The sequence below is a fragment of the Callospermophilus lateralis genome, chromosome 6, assembly GCF_048772815.1.
Source record: "Callospermophilus lateralis isolate mCalLat2 chromosome 6, mCalLat2.hap1, whole genome shotgun sequence".
Taxonomy (NCBI): Eukaryota; Metazoa; Chordata; class Mammalia; order Rodentia; family Sciuridae; genus Callospermophilus; species Callospermophilus lateralis.
The window spans coordinates 30215092-30234543 of record NC_135310.1 but is presented as its reverse complement, the minus strand read 5'-3'; the positions used below and the strand labels follow the sequence as shown (position 1 = coordinate 30234543).

At 40.4% G+C, this 19452-nt stretch overlaps 1 protein-coding gene across 2 annotated transcripts in view; it reads left to right on the top strand.

The window, feature by feature from the left end:
• The first annotated feature begins 15100 nt into the window (after positions 1-15100).
• The window catches only part of Pex7 (peroxisomal biogenesis factor 7), a 65004-nt gene continuing 60652 nt past the window's right edge, over positions 15101-19452 (top strand). For both annotated transcript variants that reach the window (XM_076859697.2, XM_076859696.2), the window contains exons 1-3: positions 15101-15304; positions 16775-16832; positions 18126-18276. In XM_076859697.2, coding sequence (XP_076715812.1) covers positions 15190-15304; positions 16775-16832; positions 18126-18276 — 324 coding nt within the window. In that variant the 5' untranslated portion in view covers positions 15101-15189. The remainder of the gene's footprint in view (positions 15305-16774; positions 16833-18125; positions 18277-19452) is intronic.

Genomic DNA, 19452 nt, shown 5'->3' with positions numbered 1-19452 from the left:
CTTGCTTCTTATCCTAGACTCCTTTCCTCTGATACTATGACAGTGCTAGTGTCTGGACAGCATATCACTAGATATTTTGCTCCCCTTTTAAGTTGTGAATAGGATAGGGTGTTGTGTTCTCATGCACTCTTAATGGTCCCAGAGTGCACTACTCCTTTTTTTTTTTTTTTTAAAGAGAGAGAGAGAGAGAGAGAGAGAGAGAGAATTTTAACTTTTTTTTTTTTAGTTATCGGCGGACACAACATCTTTGTTTGTATGTGGTGCTAAGGATTGAACCCGGGCCGCACGCATGCCAGGCCAGCGCGCTACCGCTTGAGCCACATCCTCAGCCCCACTACTCCTTTTTTGAGAAGAGAAATACTCTCAAAACTTCAGGCCTCCGTCACCTGAATTTGGGACCCCGGGGCCCATTATGTCGACCTGTATTAGACTGTGATATAAACACTGAAGTAGGGGCCACTGAGGGAAAATTCAGGCAAGCAAAGAGTGCAGGTCCAGTTAAAATAACTGGACGCCTTCACCTTCTCACAACAGAAACAATACCACTTGTGCCCAGAGGCAAAAAGAAGTTGATTTGAGCTCATTCAAAACCTTAAACAGGAACTTTTGGTGTTTTGCAATGGTCCCTGTGAAAAAAACCATTTTAGGAGACCAGAAACCAAATGGCAAGTGGCACCTAGTTCAAGATCTTAGGATAATCAATGAAGCAGTCTCCTTTCATCTTTTGGTACCCAATCCTTATACTTTGTTATCTGAGATTCTAGTTACCTCTGCTTGGTTTACTGTATTAGATTTGAGGATGCTTTTTTCTGTATACCCCTAGACAATCAGTCACAGTATCTCTTTGCTTTTGATGAGTCAGGTAGTGGATCTCAATTGATGTAGACAGAGCTACCCTAAGAATTTAGAGATAGACCCTGCTTGTTTGGGTCAGGTCCTAACCAAGGACCTAGCAGAATTCAAGGACAGGTCATCTGTAATTGTCTTTCAAAATGTGGATGACATCCTTCTATGTGCTTCCACCCAGGAAGAATGTCAAGTGGCTACTACAGAGCTCCCGAATTACCTAGCTGATAGAGGATATAGGTCTAGACAAAGAAAGTCTAACTATGCCAACCACAGATTCAATATATAGGATCACAACTATCTCAAGGAATCTGCAAGCTAGGGGAAGAGAGGATTACCCCTATAGGATGATACCCTCTACTCCAGACCCTAAGGCAACTCAAGAGGATTTCTGGGGATAACTGGATATTATAGGCTTTGGATCCCTATGTATGGATACATAGCCAGACCCCTTTATCGACTCCTCAAGGAAACTCAATGCCAGGGGACAATTGCCCTAATATGGGAACCAGAGTTTATTAAAGCTCTAAAATCCCTAAAAGAGGCCTTACTTCAAGCTCCTGCTCTCAGCTTGCCTACAGAGTAAAAATTTAATCTGTTTATGACTGAAAGGGGAGAAATGGCCTAATGGGTGATAACAAAGGTGTGGGCCAGCTCAGCAGACTGTTGCATATCTCAGCAGACAGCTTCATGTGATATCTCAAGGATGGTCCATTGCCAGTGGTGGCTGTGTAGCATTGCTGGTCCCTGAGGCAACTGAGGTAAGCCTAGGAAGGGATCTTACTGTATACACTTCTCATGGTCCTTTCAAGACTTCTGAATACTAATGGGGGGTTATGTTTCTCAGATAGTTGCATTCTAAAATACTAGGACTTACTCCTAGAAGGGCCAGTGGCTCAAACACATGCTCAAATTTAAACCCAGCCATCTTTCTTCCAGAATCATTAGAAGAAAACCTGAACATGTTTTTCAACAAGACTTAGCCATGTGTTACTCAGTCCATGGAGCCCACCAAAGTTTTCCCATGTCCAAATCAGATCTTACTATGTACAGAGATGGAAGTTCTTTTATGAAACAAGGGGAATGCAATGCTCCTTATGCTATGGTAACTTTATCTGACACCTTAGAGGCACAATCTCTGCCCCCAGGTACAAGTGTACAACTTGTGGAGTTAATAGCCCAACTAGAGCACTTGAATTAGTACTACAACAAAAAGTCAAAAAAAAAAAAAAGTACTGATTCTAAGTGTGTTTATTTAATTCTGAATGCACATGCAGCAATCTGGAGGGAAAGGGGATTTAAAATAGCTTGGAAGTACTTCTACAAACAACTGTGAGCAGATCTTAAAACTGTTGGAGGCTGCCCATTTACCTATAGAGGTGGCAGTAATTCACTGCTGGGAACGCCAAAAGGGAATAGGTGAAATATCAGAAGGTAAGAGATGAGCTGACCAACAAGCCAGGGAGGTTGCAAGGGGAAAACCATGTCAGCCATCAATCTTAGCACCTTTACTTTGGACAGGACCTCCCCCAGAAATAAAACCCAGTATACTCAAGAGGAACCATAACATCCTCAAGATAAAGCACTCTCCTTCCCTCTGGATGGATACAGACAGAAAATAGTACACTTTGCTTACCTGCTAACTCCCAGTGGAAAATTCTACCTACCCTACATCCATTCCTCCATTTGGGAGAAGAAAATAATCTCAAACTAACTCTATTGTTATTTGAAGGAAAAAACATACCCCAAACTGGTCATCAGGTAGTCAGGACTTGTAAGATATGTCAAAGAAATAACCCACTTAACTTTGCCAAAAGACCTCCAGGACCACAGAGAGCAGGAAAAGTCCCTGTAGAGGACGGGCAACTTGATTTTACTCATATCCCTAAGATCAGTGGGGTCTAGTGTCTGTTAGTTATGATGGATACCTTCACTGAGAGGATTGAGGCTTTCCCCTCCTGAACTGAACAAGTGGGAGAAGTGGTAAAGGTTTTACTACAAGAAATTGCCCCTCAATCTGGATTGCCTTGCAGCCTACAAAGTGATAATGGAGCAGCTTTCAAGGAAGCTGTCATTCCGGGAATATCGAAAGACTTAGGCACAGAATATCATCTTCATTGTGCCTGAAGACCACAGTCTTTGGGAAAAGCTACCAAAGGCTAATGAGGTATTTGAAGACTCTCACTCAAGAAACTCACAACCCTTGGCCTAAGATGCTTCCTCTAATTCTGCCCCAGGACCATTAGGACTTAGTCCATTCATGCTCTTACATGGGAGGCCATTTTTTAAAAATATTTATTTTTTAGTTGTAGTTGAACACAATATATTTATTCTATTTATTTATTTATATGTGGTACAGGGCCTTGCACATGCTAGGCAAGTGCTCTCTACCGCTGAGCCACAACCCCCGCCCTGGAAGGCCGTTTTTTAAAAAATATTTTTATTAGTTGTTGATGGACCTTTATTTATTTATATGCAATGCTGAGAATTGAACCCAGTGCCTCACACATGGTAGGCAAGCACTCTACCACTGAGCCACAACCCCAGCCCTGGGAGGCCATTCTTTAAAAATTATATACTTAGCTTTTTTTTTTTTTTTTTTTTGGTGGTGCTGGGGATTGAATCCAGGGCCTTGTACATGTAAGGCAAGCACTCTACTAATTGAGCTATATCCCCAGCCCTAAAAATGATATCCTTAAATGAGGGAGGCCAACTTTGCACGTGACTGAGTCACACTCCCCGGCTGGGTGCTGAGGCACTCAGTCGCAGCAATGTGGCAGAGTTTTCCCCACCCTTCTTGGGTTTGAGGGTCAGTGTCTTGTACATGGGTGTGTCTTGCTACAGCCCCATGGGTGGACCTACGCTCACCTGTTCCTTTTTAATATAACCCCTTGCCCTGTTTAGGATAGAATCTTCCATGGAAGTGCCTTGGGTGTGTCCCCTTCTCTTACTGTGCCCTTGGATGTGGCCTACCCATGTGTCAGTCAACCTGCGGACAGTGGACATCATGAAGATAGACTCAGCCCCCTGAAACCTGACTCCTTGCCTCATTTGAATAGCTTCTCCTCAATAAAAGGGGTCAGCCAGTGCTCTCATTCTCTCTCTTCCTGCGGACCCTTAAGGTCAGAGGAGCCATCACAGTGACCCCAAAGAAAAAGGTATTTGTGTCTCTTGTGTGGTTATTTTGTGCAGCCCAGTCAGCTCAGTTTACCTGGAGTGATCCCTGAGCCTTTTAGTCATGAGAACAGGAACCCAGCACTTAAAGATCAAGAAACTGCTGACTTGTTCTCTCATATCACAAAGCTAGCCAAACTGCAAACTGAAATCTGCAAATATCCCATATATAAGCCACTTATTTCTCCACCATTATATGAATTGGATAACTTAGTCATGATCAGAACCAAGTCCTCAAACTCTCCTAATCTAGAACCTGTCTGGAAGGGGGCCTTTTTCTGTGATTGTATCCACCATTTCTGAAGTAAAAGTACTTGGATAAGAAAAGCGGCTCTGCCACTCCAGAGTTAAGGGATGGACATCAAACTCTAAAACTTGACTAGATAACTTCAAACCCCCCCCCCACTAGAGGAATCACCTCCATACACCTGTGAACCAAGGGGAGATCTCAAATTCCTGTTTAAACAAGCTAAGTAATATTAAATTAATTGTCTTTTTATCACCATACCACTGACTTTACTACTTGCTATTGGATTAGCAGTAGCAGCTCTGTAGGATTGGAGCCCTACATGTAGGATATTTCTGGCCTTAACCTATCTAAGCATAATAACCTTGCTCTGTATGCTGGAGTTGCTGTCTACCTGTTTTAATCATGATTAATTGCTGGATCTGCTACCCTTTTCACACACCTGCTAGGGTACCTGTATGGGTCCCTGTGCATGATGGGAATTTAACTCTCCCATCTTGGGACCAACAAAGCCAAGACTTCTACATATTGATTTTCAGACACCATACTCTTTAATTTGGACAGGACTTCCCCCAGAAATAAAACTCAGTATATTCAAGAGGAATCACAATACCCTGCTTTAATCACTCTAACAAAATGGAGGTACTTTATGCCGTATGTTTTCAATCCAACAGTTCATGTTGTCCCTAGTGGACACTGGGTTCCACTTAATGCAGTACTCAAAGTTGCACATACACTAATATTTTCCAAATTACTCCTCTTTTCAATGACAACTGTTCTCCTAACTTGACCCACTCGTGCTATGTTACCCTTGCCTACCTGGACAGGACTCAGTGGCCCTACACAGATGTTTGTGCTACATGGCAGTATCAGACCTCTGTCACTTGATAGGTACTGTACCTACCTCCTAAGGCTGTGCACCAGGATGTTGGCCCCCGTAACTCCTGGTTTGAAGGTGGCCCTCTGTCTAGCTCATGTAATTGTTCTTCTCATGGGTTCCCAGACTCCTTTCTTGGGTTTACGCACCTAACCATCCGCAAGGCATGTGCTCCTTCAGCTTATACATTTATATGTGGTCCCAACACTCACCCTTTACTCTTTGAGGGCAATCCTGTCTCCCAACTTACAGACCAAGCCATTGTCTATCCCTGCATCGATAATGTTCAATTTTCAGGTCAATATGTCCTTATGATGCTCAGGCAACAGGGAGTGGGAGTCACCATACATAATATCACAGTCAAGGCCTAGGAGAGCCCTGGGATTAATCCTCACGGGAATAGGAGCAGCTATAGGCCTTGTGGCACCATGTCCTAGAGTTACTTATCATGAAGTCACTCTCAAAAGTCTCACTAATACCCTGAAAGTACTTGCAGAAGATATTGGCTAGGCTCTCCAAAGAATACAAGGATCCTTGAATTCTCTGGCCAACATGGTCCTGGATAATCGTCTGGCCTTGGACTACTTACTAGCAAGTGAAGGAGGAGTTTGCACTTTAATAAATACAACTTGCTGCATATACATCAGTAATTTAGGTACCGTTGAAATCAGTATAAAAAATTATGATCAGGCAACCTGGCTTCATTGATATAACCAGGGAACCAATCCAAATATCATTTGGGCCACTGTCAAAGCAGCTATTCCTTCACTAACTTGGTTTCTCTCTTTTCTAGGCCCCATAGTAATTCTCATTGTGGGTTTAATCTTTGGATCCTGCATTCTCCATATGCCAACTCAACTTATTCCTTCTAGGCCAAGCCATCAAACTGCAGATGGAGATGGTCAAGGAGATGAGTCTGCCCATGAACATTACATGTGACTTCTACCATAGGCTCTTGATCAACCCGGTGGTCCCTAATGAGACACCTGAACTATGTATGCCTCAGGCCCCCTCTCAGCTTGAAACAGCTAGAGCATTCATTAACCAATTTCCCTTACAGCAGTAAGGGTTTCCTTGTCAGAGGGGGAATGAGTCAGAAAAGGATAGGCAGTGGAGAGTAGGAAAGGGACAGTGGAGATTGACAAGAGGGCAAGCACCAGAATAGTTATTGTAACATGCCCAACATGTTTATTTTATTTTATTTATTTCATACATGACAATAGTGGAATGCATTACATTCATATTATACAACAGTTCCTGTTTCTCAAAAGGTGTCAATTTCTATCTCCTGGACAGCAACTGTGTAATCCAGCCCATGACTGAAGCAGGACAATTAAAAGATCAGGAAGGAAGGAATGCTGTAAGACTTAAACAGCACTCTGCCCCTCCACACACACTGCGGAGGGAGTGCAGAATCTTTTTCTCACCTTCCTTTTAAATAAAATTCCTGCTCACTTGGTTACCATGGAGGCGTTCATTCGCAGTGTTCATTCTTTGACTCCGGGGAACACTGAACCAGTCCCAACTCCTGCCTGTAACACTGTTGTAATTATTGTTACCATTGTTGTTATTATTGTTATTTTTGCATACTGGGGATTGAACCTTAGGGTATTATACCACTAAGCTACATTTCCAGCCCTTTTATTTTTTATTTTGGGACAGTCTAAGTTGCTGAGGCTGGTCTTCAACTTGTGATCCTCCTGCCTCATCCTTCCAAGTTGCAAGGATTACAGGCATGTCCCACCACGTCCTGCAGCAACAATTACCTTCTGAAATAAGCTTTGGAAGGGTGAAACTATCTAAAATCAACTCACCACTAAAAGAAAATGTTATTCTGTTGTCTATGAGGTGTAGAATTCAAGTTTTGGAATAAAACTTGGCTACTGACTGGTGGTCTTGGTTTGAATAAAACTAACCATTAATTACCATGACATTTATTTATAACAAGTTTTAGAGTTACGGTATTGAGATAAAAAAAGATTAAAATACATCATACTTATTTTACAGAGAAAATAGAGTACCAGAATGGCAAAGTGACTAGTCTTAAATACAGGGACATCTGACACTCAGTGCTTTCTCCATTCCAAAACCGCCTTAATAACAGTTTCTCTACAAATATCTTATTCATTAAATTTGCCACAAAAAGGGGATGACCTGTATCATTACTCAAAAGATGAGAGAAAATAAGAAAAGCGATTACAAACTATCATAGGTGTGTGCTCTTTTCAAATTTGGAAATAAAAGTTTTAGAGATGGTTGGAATTTCTGGAAGTGGTCAGTCTTGGTGGAGAATGGGAAAGAGGCCAGAGAGTTCCCTTGTGGGACAGGAAGGCGATACTTTTCTGCGTAGGGGGCAGCATTAAAGAACACCCCAGAAGGCTGTGTGGAGGGAACAAAAGAATCTTTCAGAAGAAATCTGTAGGCAAATCCCTGTTAATGAGATGGAGGAGGGGAGATTTATTTTTTAGCTTCTTGAAAGTTTTCTCTCTGGGATAGCCAATCTTAGTAATAGCAATTCTGATTTAAAGCATATATTTGTATAATTCTAAAACTTTTCAGTTTATTTAAGGACATTAATTGCCATTAGTGTTTGGTTTTGGTGCACCAGACTTTTTTTTTTTTATTTAAACACTTTTTATTTTAAATAATTATAGACAAAAAAGTTGCCCCCAATTTTTTTTTTCAGAGAAGTCTCTGATACCCTTCACACAGATTCACAAATGTCGACATTTTATCTCACTTGCTTTCTGTATCCATTATCTATCTAAACTTTTTATATGATTGAGAGTAAATTGCTGACATGGTACATAGAACACTGCCTTACATGAATAAATATGATGATCAAAATCAGGAAATTAAAATAGGTGGAGAACAACTAACAGATTTTTTGCCAGTTGTCCTCTGTGGTGTCCTTGGAAGCAAAAGAAAAATCTTTCTGGTGCAGTATCTAACTCAGGATCACTTGTCGCATTAGTTGTAATGTCTCTTTAGAGCGCTTTTATCGGCAACAGTTTCTTAGCCTTATCTTTCATTACTCTGATATTTTTTAAGAAAACAGGCTGGTTATTTTGTAGAATGTCCTTCAATTTGGGTTTATCTAGTATTTCTTCATCATCTGCATTCTTCAGGTTATGCAGCAGGGCTGGGAACGCCACAGAAGTGAAGCTGTTTTTCCCCAGCATATATGTAATACTTCAGCAGGAAGGGACGTGGACTTGTCCCTTCATTGGTAACATATGATCACTTGGCGAAGGTGCCGTTTGTCAGATTTCTTCATTATACTAGTTATTATTTTTTCCCTTTGTAACTTATTAGAAACTTGTATGGAGACATGTTAAGACTACATAATGCCTGTGTCTCTTAGGCTTCCACTAGTTTTAACGTCTAGTACAGTTATGACTATGGTAATTACCAAATGATTACCTTGTAAATTCATTATTTATTCTACCTTCACTAACAGGAATTCTATTATGAGGAAAAGCTGTTTTTATGTCCCATTATTTATTCATCTCAGTATAATCTTATAGAATTTTATTTTTAAAATAGGCTGCAATCTGTAATTATTAATACTTGGTTGGTCTGTATTTTCCCCAAAGAGCCCCCCCTCCAGCCGGTTCCTATATATATTGACAGTCTTTGTCATTCTTTTGTGCACTTCCTTAATTTATGGCACAGTCAGAAATTTCAGGCTTTGCTATTATATGTTGCCATCTCAAACTGAAATATAAACAGTTTTTTTCATCTCTCTCCTACAATATTTAATACACTGACTTGTATTTGGTGAATAATTAAATCTTAATTTATTTTTCTTAACATAAGTCCTTTTTCTTTCAAAAACAAAACTAAAACAGTGTCTTAAAATAATTGTTATACGTTTCTAGGAAATTCTTTTTTTAATTTCTTGTTTTTAGATATACATAACAGTGGAATGTATTTTGATATTATACACACATGGAATATACCTTATTCTACTTAGAATCCCATTCTTGTGGTTGTACATGATTTGGAATTACATTGGTCATGTGTTCATATATTAACATAAGAAAGTTACATCCTATTCATTGTACTGTCTTTCCTATTCCCATGCCCACATCCTTCCTCCAACTCTGCCTTGTCCAATTCGGTGAACCTCCCCCAATCCTATTGTTGGTTAGCATTCACATATCAGAGAGAATATTTGGTCTTTGGTTTTTTGGGATTGGCTTATTTCACTTAGTATGATATTCTCCAGTTCTATCCATTTACTGCCAAATACCATAATTTCATTCTTCTTTATGGCTGAGTACTATTTCATTACATATAAGTACTGCATATTATTTATCTATTCATCTATTGAAGGACACCTAATTTGGTTCCATAGCTTAGCTATTGTGAATTGAGCTGCTATAAACACTGATGTGACTGCATCACAAGAGTATGCTGATTTTAAGTCCTTTGGGTACATGCCGAGGAGTGGAATAACTAGGTCAAATGGTGGTTCCATTCCAGGTTTTCTGAGGAATCTCTGCACTGCTTTCCAGAGTGTTGCACAAATTTACAGTCCTACCAGCAATGGAAGTATGGACACCTCTTAGGCTTATCAGTATTTAATTCCAATTAATGTTGAAGATTTCATTGTGATTGAAACATTAAACCCAATGGCCATACCATGGGAAGTGCATTCTCCCCAAGCCTTTCTTGTGTATTGGCTCCTCCTAGAAGGACAGTTTGGGCAGGGCAGGTACTCATGGTGGGTTAGCTATTTGGATCTTTGATTTTTTCAAAGAATGTGACTGCTTCCATTGTGCCTTTATCTAGTAAGGACAATGTAATTATAAAGTTGAAATTTATCTTGCCAGTGTCTGCAAAACTGAATAAACACAGTCTTCATGTTGACACTGATTCATAGGCCCATAAACCTATAGCCACTTTGAATCACCTCTGAAAAGAGCACATAGGGGATGGAAGTGAAGTGACCTCCAGTGCATAGGTACTAGACAAACAATACATTTCCTTTGAATATAAACTCCTAGGATAGATGAAATATTATATTCTGTATATTTGTAGGCTAATAGCTAAGAAGCAATTCTTGGTCTTAATTTACAAAGTTGATGGCAAGAATTGAACATGAGCCTCCTGGCTCTGAAGCCTGTACTCATAACCATGCTGCTGCCATGAGTAATTTGGTTGCCGTGGTCTCTTTCTCTTCTTGTTCTGTTTTTTTTTTTTTTTTTTTTGTACTATGGACTGAACCCAGGACCTCCACCATGCTAGGCAAGCACTGTGCTGCTGAACTACACCTCTAGCCCTTACCATTTTCAGACAGGGTCTCATTAAGTTGCCCAGGCTGGCACTGGACTTGGGATCCTCCTACCTTAGCCTCTCAAGCAGTTGGGATTACAGGCATGCTCCATTGTGCCCAGCAAGTGCCATGCAATTCTTAGGCCTTCAATTATGATAGAAAAAAAATTTGCACTAATGATACCCCTCTTGAACTTATTAAGTGAGAATCCTATCTTGGGGCCAGAGATGTAGCTCAGTGATAAAGTGCTTGGTTAGCGTGTGTGAGAACCTGGATTTAGTTCCCCCCAAGACAAATTTAGGTCCTACAAACAACAACAAAACAAACAAATAAACAAACAAAAACCCTAGTTCCTTCGCCTGGAGCATCTTGTGCCTGCACCACCAGTGTCTGCTTCCATTGCCCAAGTCCCTGCCAGTGCTGAGTACTTCTCCCCCATCTGTTTTTATGTCTCTGCTTTGGCCATCATGAGAATCACCCAATGGAGCTTGTTAAAATGCAGAATTCCAATCCCACCCTTTGGGATTTTGAATGAATAGGTCTATGGTATGCCCTAAGAATGTGTATTATAAAAGTCACCCAATAAGATTCTGAGGTAGGGAATCTGAAATATGAGGAATTTCTTGGATGGTGAGACACATGTCCCATCTCAGGTTCACGGGGGAGGGTAAGAATTTGGAGCTCCTGAGGTTTGGGTGGGTGAGTTGGCCTATATACCAGTCCATCTGCCTCTTCATGTCAATATTATTATTGTCAGTTGTTATGAATTAATGATTTATTGATGCCATTTATTATTGTTTATTAACAGCATGGCAGGACACTTTATTTACATGTCAATTTGTATTTTGCTGTAGTTTTTTTTCCCTTTCTCCATTCCAATTAGATAGCTAGACCCTTTGTGATTCCCTGGCCTCTGGGGACTTGAAGGACAGACACAGAAGCTGCTCAAAACCTTTAGTGAAAAACCTAAACTCACTAAACAGGGTTTCGTTGTGTCCTTGGGGAGTGAGGCAGGAAATACCCTTGTGATGGCAGCAAAGAAGAGGCTGAGAGGGGACAGTTCTAAGCATGAGGAAGTGACAGCAAAGTAGCCCTGCTTGCTGGCAGAAATGGTTTTGTGGGGCCCTTAAATATGTGGGAACCCATCTTCTCAATGAAGCTTTGACTCTGCCTGTATCCAAGCATGACCTAGAACTGCATGCACATTCACAGGCCCATTCAGCCCCGCACAGGGAGCTATCTGAAGATTAGAGACTTTCACCCTTTGACAGGCACTGTTTTAGGCACTGGAGAGTAAACAAAACTCTGATCCTGCCTTGGTGGACTTTATATTCTAGTGTCAGATTCCAATGTGGTTCTTGTAAGTGCCAGAAAGCCCCATACACAAGGGCATTCCATTTTCAAATAGCTTGGCAGTGGGTTTCAACCAGCACTTTGTTTTTTGTTTGTTAAGCAAGCAAAAGCCAAACAAACAAAAAAACCATAACAAAACAAAAAACAAAACAATTTCAACACCACACACACACACACACACACACACACACACACCCAGAATGGCCTGGGAAGATGATGTGTAATTTTCTTGAAGAAAATAAAGAAAGGTTCCATTTCTTTTCCTACTTTTCAAAAAATTTTAAATTTGCATTCATTTTTTGCTGAATTCATTCCTGTGCTTTAAGTTTTTGTTTCTTCAGTTCCTTCTGGGATATTTTTCCTTCTGTGCACCATCCTTTCTGTTGAGGAACAATTTATTCCTTGTAAATGAGGGTCATCTCAATGTGGCAGGGGAACTCACGTATAGGTCAATCCAATCATGAGCTCTGTTAAGGGCTATGGCACATTTTAGGTGCTTTGTTCACCTGAATATGTTCAATGACCAGAGAATCTACATCTAAACTGTTAAGTTCAGTGTTACTCTCTGCATTTTAAGAATGCTGTTATGGTTTAGATATTAGATGTCCCTCAAAATCTCATGTGTGAGACAATGCAAGAAAATGTAGAGGAAAAATGACCAGATTCCGAGAGCCTTAATCCAATCAATGAATTAATCCTTTGATAGGATTAACTGAATGGTGACTGAAGGTGGGCAGGGTGTGGCTAGAGGAGGTGGGTCATTAGGATGTGCCTTTGGAGCATATATTTTATATCTGGCAACTGGAGTTTTGTTTTCTGAACATCATGTGAGCTGTTTCCCTCTGCCACATTCTTCTGCCATGATGTTCTTCCTCACCTCAAGCCCCAGGAGTGGAGCTGACTATCCATGGAAGGAGACCTCTGTCCTTGAGCCCCTAAATAAACTTTTCCCCCTCTATAATTGCTTTGGTGAGGTCTTTTAGTCACAGCAGTGAAAAAGCTTACTAAAACACGTGTAGCAAAATTCAGCACTCTTTAGGGTCACCAATCTTATGCCCTGCCCTACTATTTGACTTGAGCACACCTACAAATTCCACCATTGTAACACTGCAATGCTACACACTGCTTCTAAAAAGTAACACCTTTCAGATATTTGATGGCTTTCCAGACATGCATACCTTCGGTGGCCCAGGTTGTTTTATGGTTGTTCTTAAAAGTAAGCATAAAGATTTGAGCCTCTTGATTTGCATGATTTTGTGGGGTTTTCTGGGGGCAAGACCAATCACCTCAGGCTGCTTATGGGAGGTGTCTATTTCTTACAAACTTGAGTTTTTTCTAGCAAATGTGCTAGCAAATTCTTGCCTGCTATCACAATAATGGTTGCTATTTTTTTATACATCTACTATGTACCAGGCAGTATCATTGGAATACTAGGCACCTTAAGAGTATGTTTTACATACCCTTAAGAACTCTGTTAATTTATTTGCCTCATGAAGAAACTACCCACTAACCTGTCCATCTGAGCATTTATCAACAGGTAGTGAGCAAATCCTCCCCACTTGAACTGTATTCTTAAGCTGATTAATAAATGAATTGATTGGACTCATCTTGTGGATCTCTCTCCACTTTCTAGCTTCTCTTCTTCTGCCTCATCTTGCATACTGCTATTTCTCCCACAGTCCTTTGTCCTTCTTCCTCTTTGATACCACTCTCTTCCTGAGTAAGGGCAATCATTGCTTACATGTTATCTATGTGCAAGTAAGAACTGTTGCTTGAGCTCTGGACTGGTGTACCTAAGAACCTATAAGAAATCATTCCTCCACATGTTGAACTGGAGCTCATTTTCTTCCCAAAGCTTCTCCTAGGCTCTTCTCTTTTTAGAAATGCCATATACATTTCTCATAGCACCTATGGTATTTTAGTTTTCTATAGTATTAACTGTAAGTTCTTGAGGTCATAGAGCACATCTTATCACTTTTTCTGAGAGAGATGCATGCTGGGGATTAAGGTGCTTTGCTGGTAAGCCACATCCTCATCCCTTTTCAATTTTTTTTTTTTTGAGACAGTGTCTCCCTAAATTGCCGAAACTGACCTGAAACATGCCATCCGTTTGCCTCAGCCTCCCAAGTGGCTGAGATTACAGGTTCCCCTGCCCAGCTCATGTCTTACCACTTTTAGTTAAGGTGATAATATTGAAACCTCGGGTGATGAAAGTCAATCAATGCCTAGTTCCATTTCCCTAGATGTTAAGATTGAAGACCTGAGGCAAGCCTAGAAAGCAAGTTTTATTTAAAGATAGAACAAATACAGACTTCTCCGCAGAGAAGGGGTCCCAGAGCTGGGTATCCGAGCAAGTGAGGAGTGTTCTGCCCTTTTATGCATTTTAGAATTTCTTTGTTTTCATGCGCCTCCCCCGCCCCCACCATCCTGCATAAGTGACCCAAAAGGTGGAGCAAAGGAGGGAATGAAGCTTTCCAGGGGTCCAGGCAGGAATGGAGCCGCCCAGGAGGCATTCATCAACAGCCTCTTATTGGGAGGAACAATCCCCTCCCCGCCCCAGATAGGTGACTTTTTGGCCACTGTTGAGGGGAGGGAATGTGTCCTCAAAGTATTAACATTCCATTCCTTTAGAATCAGCTTCCATCTTCTGGACAAGAAAGATCATCTATCTACACTAATTGCCTTATCTTTGCTCTTGTTTCAATATGACTTGGTTTGTGCCCATTGGCCTAGCTGAATTATTAACTACATTCTCTGTCACTCTTAAAAGTGAGTTGGCAGATAAATTATATGGTCATCCTCTACATACTACATGCTCTGCAAATGTTTCAAAGAATGAATTAATAAACCCTAGTTTTCCTGAATAGCCCAAGGATATCTATATAGAGATATCTATACATCTCTACGTATAAAAATAGTTGCTCATGATAACGTCTTTTCCCCTTTGCTTTACCTGGCGCTTGTCTTAAATATTGACTCAACTTCCCTTGAGATTGCCTTTTGAACTCGCTAAATGGTTTCAGAGTGCTGTCGCTTGTCTCATTCTGTAATCATCAGAAAAATTTCTGATGCCAGTCTAAAGTTCAAAGACTTAATTAAAAAAAAAAACAGCTGCTCAGTGGAGGCTGAGACGCAACAACAATTGTCTGAAATCATACTATTTAACTCTAGATCACTCCCTAGTGATCTAGATCAGCTGGAGCAGATCAGTTTTGTTTTACCCAAAACAAAAATGGTCTTCGCCGGAGTCAACGCCCTTTCTGTTGCAGACCAATCGGAATCTAGGATCCGGGGCTCCGGCCTTGTCACTTCCGCCTGCTCTTCCTGGACCGGTAACTTCTGTCAGGGAGTCGCCTCCGTGCCCCTCCGACTGGGGACTGCTTCCGCGGCCAGGTCGGCAAGGCGGGAGGGATGAGCGCGGCGCGGACGCTGCGGGTGCCGGGCCGTCACGGCTACGCCGCGGAGTTCTCCCCGTACCTGCCGGGCCGCCTGGCCTGCGCCGCCGCGCAGCACTACGGCATCGCGGGTGAGCCCGGGGGAGGGCGGGCGCCAGTAGAGCGCTGGCTTCTCCCGCTCCTGGGAAAGTGCCTCCGAGGGTAGAAGCTGCCACCAGCCAACGCCAGGGGGAAGCAGAGCTGCCGGCCGGCTCCTCTCTCCTCGCTTGCAAAGCGTGGGGAGCTGGTCTGGCGTTGGTCACCTTTGCCAGTTCCAGTGTGGAAGTGGCATAATAGCCAAGCCCAAGTTCCCCAGGACCGCACTGCCTCCAGTGCTCTCTCTCTCTCTCTCTCTCTCTCTCTCTCTCTCTCTCTCTCTCTCTCTCACACACACACACACACACACACACACACACAGTGCTGGGGATTGAACCCAGGGTCTTGTGCATAGTAGGCAAGCACTCTACCATTGACCCACATCATTAGCTCTTAGTCTGGCATGTCATGTTTACAGTTCTTGCCCACCAGTTAGGTTCGAGATTAAAAAGTCTGAAATATTGCTTTAAATCTTTTCCAAAAACTTCTTTAAAAGGACTTGGTGTTTTTTTTTTTTTTAAATCAACCATGTTTAATGAAGAGCTTTCTTTCTGCCTTGATTTCTGTAAAGATATATATAACTTTTTAAATTAAACATTTATTTTTTAGTTGTAGTTGGACACAGTACCCTTATTTTATTCATATATTTTTATGTTGTGCTGAGGATAGAACCCAGGGTCTCGCACATGCAAGGCGAGTGCTCCACCGCTGAGCCACAACCCTAGCCCATATATAGCTTTTTAAAATATGTTCTTGCTTTACACAGTGGCATATGACTGAAATCCCAGTTACTGGAGAGGCTGAGGCAGAAGGATTGTAAGTTGGAGGCCAACTTGGGCAACTAAGCAGATCCTGTCTCAAAATTTTAAAATAATAATGAGAAAGGGCTTGGGATGTAGCTTAGTAACAGAACACCCCTGGATTCAATCACCAGTGCCCAAAAGAAAAAAATACATTAGTTCTTTAGTAAAATAATTCATTGCTGGTAAACAACTGATAATATTTTAACTTTTCCACCAAATATTTGATGTTTCCACATTCATATTTTGTCTTAGAATCCCATGTTGGATGTATTTTATATTGGCAAGGCAGGGTGATTTAGTACAAGGATCATAGTCATGAGGGGTCTGTAAGCCTGAGGTTTCTCATGTATCAATAGGGATGATAACCCCAGCTTGGAAGTTTTGTGTGCCCAGCACCTTGCCTTATCAGAGTAGGCATTCAAATCTCTCTCCTCTTTATTAGTGCTATTTCTGGATTTAAATCACAGGTGAGATGGTAATTTGAATATTTAATGATTGAAGCACAATATGAAAAACTAATAGCACAATTCTAATCTTTTCGTATACATGGTCCTAATAACTTCAGGAAGAAATCTGTGGTAGTAAAATCAGGTACCCAGTATTTGAAACTTCCTTGATCTAGATGTTTACCTGGCAGTGTGACCTTGACATTTTTATCTTTAGGCTGTGGAACCCTACTGATATTGGATCACAATGAATCTGGTCTTAGAATTGTTAGAAGGTAAGATGGCTTTAATTATTAAACATGTATTCTCTGTTTTATTAAAGTCTTAAAAGAATTAGGATTTGAATCTTTTTGATCAAGGAGAGATGTTTTAATTTGCATTACAAAAGGAACTTTAGTATTTGCATAGTATAGAAATTGTTTTTGCCATTAAGTTATAACTATGCCACATTACTTCTAAAACTTATTCTTCGGTATCCATTTATAAATTATAAAATTTAAACTTAAAAAAGTGAAATAATTAGTATAAGGTATGGCATTGCTTGTCTTTGTTGTATTAATATAGTGTAACTTTCCTAATGCAGGAGCTAATTACCCATCTTGTAGATTATCCTGTGTCTTTCTTCTTTTCCTTCTATGCCTGCCTTGCCTCTTGGACTTTTGGGCTCACTAATTCTTCCATTAGGGTTAGTCAAAGGGGGAGGGAAAAAAGGGAAATTCTCTCAGAGAATAACTGTTTCCTGCTTAGGGGGAATTTTTTTTTTTTTTTTTTTTTTTTTTGGTACTGGGGATTGAAACCAGGGATGCTTTACTCCTGGGATACATCTCCAGTGCGCTCGCGCGCGCTCTCTCGCGCGCGCGCTCTCTCTCTCTCTCTCTCTCTCTCTCTCTCTATATATATATATATATATATATACAACCAGGTTCTCACTAAATTGCTTAAGTGAGATTAAGTTAATTGCTTAAGTTAGTACCTTGCTAAATTGCTAAGGCTGGCCTTGAATTTGTAGTCCTCTTGCCTTAGTCTTACTGGGATTATAGGCATGAGCTACCATACCTGACTTAGGTGAAAGATTTATGGGAAAAGTTAAAATTATTACTCTATATTCATACTTTGATATGCTTGCTGGGCCATCCTATGAATCACAAAAATTAGAACCCATGTATGGTAGAATACTCCTGTGTAAATAGTTCCATATTAGTAGTCAGGAGACCTAATTTTAATCCAGCTTTTCTGTTTCTACGTATATAACCTGGGGTATTCTTCTAGCCTTTCTGTCAAGTACCTGCTTAACTTATCTTCTCCCATAGTTGTGAAGATCATAAGAGACAATGTACGTTAAAATATGTGATAAACTGGTGCTGGTGATGTAGCTTAGTGGTAGAATGCTTTCCTAAATATGCACCAGGCCCAGCACTACCATCACACACACACACACACACACACACACACACACACACACACACAAAGATAAAATAAGGAAAAATACTCATAATTTTTAGATTACTATTTTTGTTCAGCTTCCTGTGTAAATTTTTGTTTGATTTTGTTTAATCATCCTGGTATAGCTTTGACTGGAACGATGGCTTGTTTGATGTGACCTGGAGTGAGAACAATGAACATGTCCTTGTCACCTGTAGTGGTGATGGCTCGCTGCAGCTCTGGGACACTGCCAAAGCCGCAGGGCCACTACAAGTCTATAAAGAACACACTCAAGAGGTAGGAAGAGAATCTCTTTATGCTGATTGTTTTTCTTTCTTAGACTTTGAAATCTGGGGAAATGCTTTCAGGGGACAACTTTAACGTTTCTTATACATGTTAGATGTCACTTATTATCTGATTATTCAAATATAAAGTTGGCCTAAGGATCTGGAAAGAGAAGAAAAGGTCAGGCTTCTCATTAGGCCATAAAAATGCCTCCAGTAGTATACTGTGGGTGGCATCATTTCCCCCAGAGAGCCCCATACTTTATGCCATGAAGAATATGCTTTCCATGCAGTGCCTTAAGACAGCGGTAGGTGGACTTTTCACAAAATCATCACAAGATTATCTTTAGGCTTCATTAAGATTCCTGAGGATTTTCAGAATATATTTGAGACAGCACCAAATACTGAATATGAGACAGAATGTACTAAAGAAAATTTAAATGTAAATCCTATCTGGTTTGTGTGTCTAGATTTTCTGTGTATGCATGTGTAGCGTAGGCAATAGTTGGGGCTTTAGTCATACTAAAATACATATATATTTTTAAGGAACAGGATGGTAAAGACATTCTCTTTTAATGTTTAAAAAATTTAGGTAGCAACAGATCCTTCAGGTGATAACTTGCAAATTTACTTTCATATTTGTATCAACTGTAGTGCCTGTTCCATAGTAGGCCATCAATAAATTCTTGTTGGGTGTAAGACTATTAGAGAAAAGATTGGTTATGGGAGGGTTCCATATATCAATTTTTATTAGTATTTGTGAGAAAAAATTGGTTATATGAGGCTTACAAATATGATTTTTATAGTTGTGGCTATTGAAAAATTAACATTTTAAAATGTTTTATTGTGTCATGGGAATAATGAAAACATTTATTAGATTTGGTTTTCCTATAACATTGAAGTGAAAATTGGAATTATTAATTCTAAGAGTGGTGAAGTATGAAATTTTAAAAAGTAGACTAGTTATTAGGGGACCAAAAAAAGTGAAGGAAGACAGGTGCTATTCAATATCTCTCCTCTGTACAATGTTTCGTATTTTCAACTACTCCATTTTTATTTTATTGATTTTTATATAATAGTGAAATCCCCTTAAGCAACTTAGGGCACACAGTTGGTGCCCAAATTGGGGTGGGGGGTAAAAAAATAATTGATGAACAATTTTCGCTCATGGATTTTAGATAATTTTTTC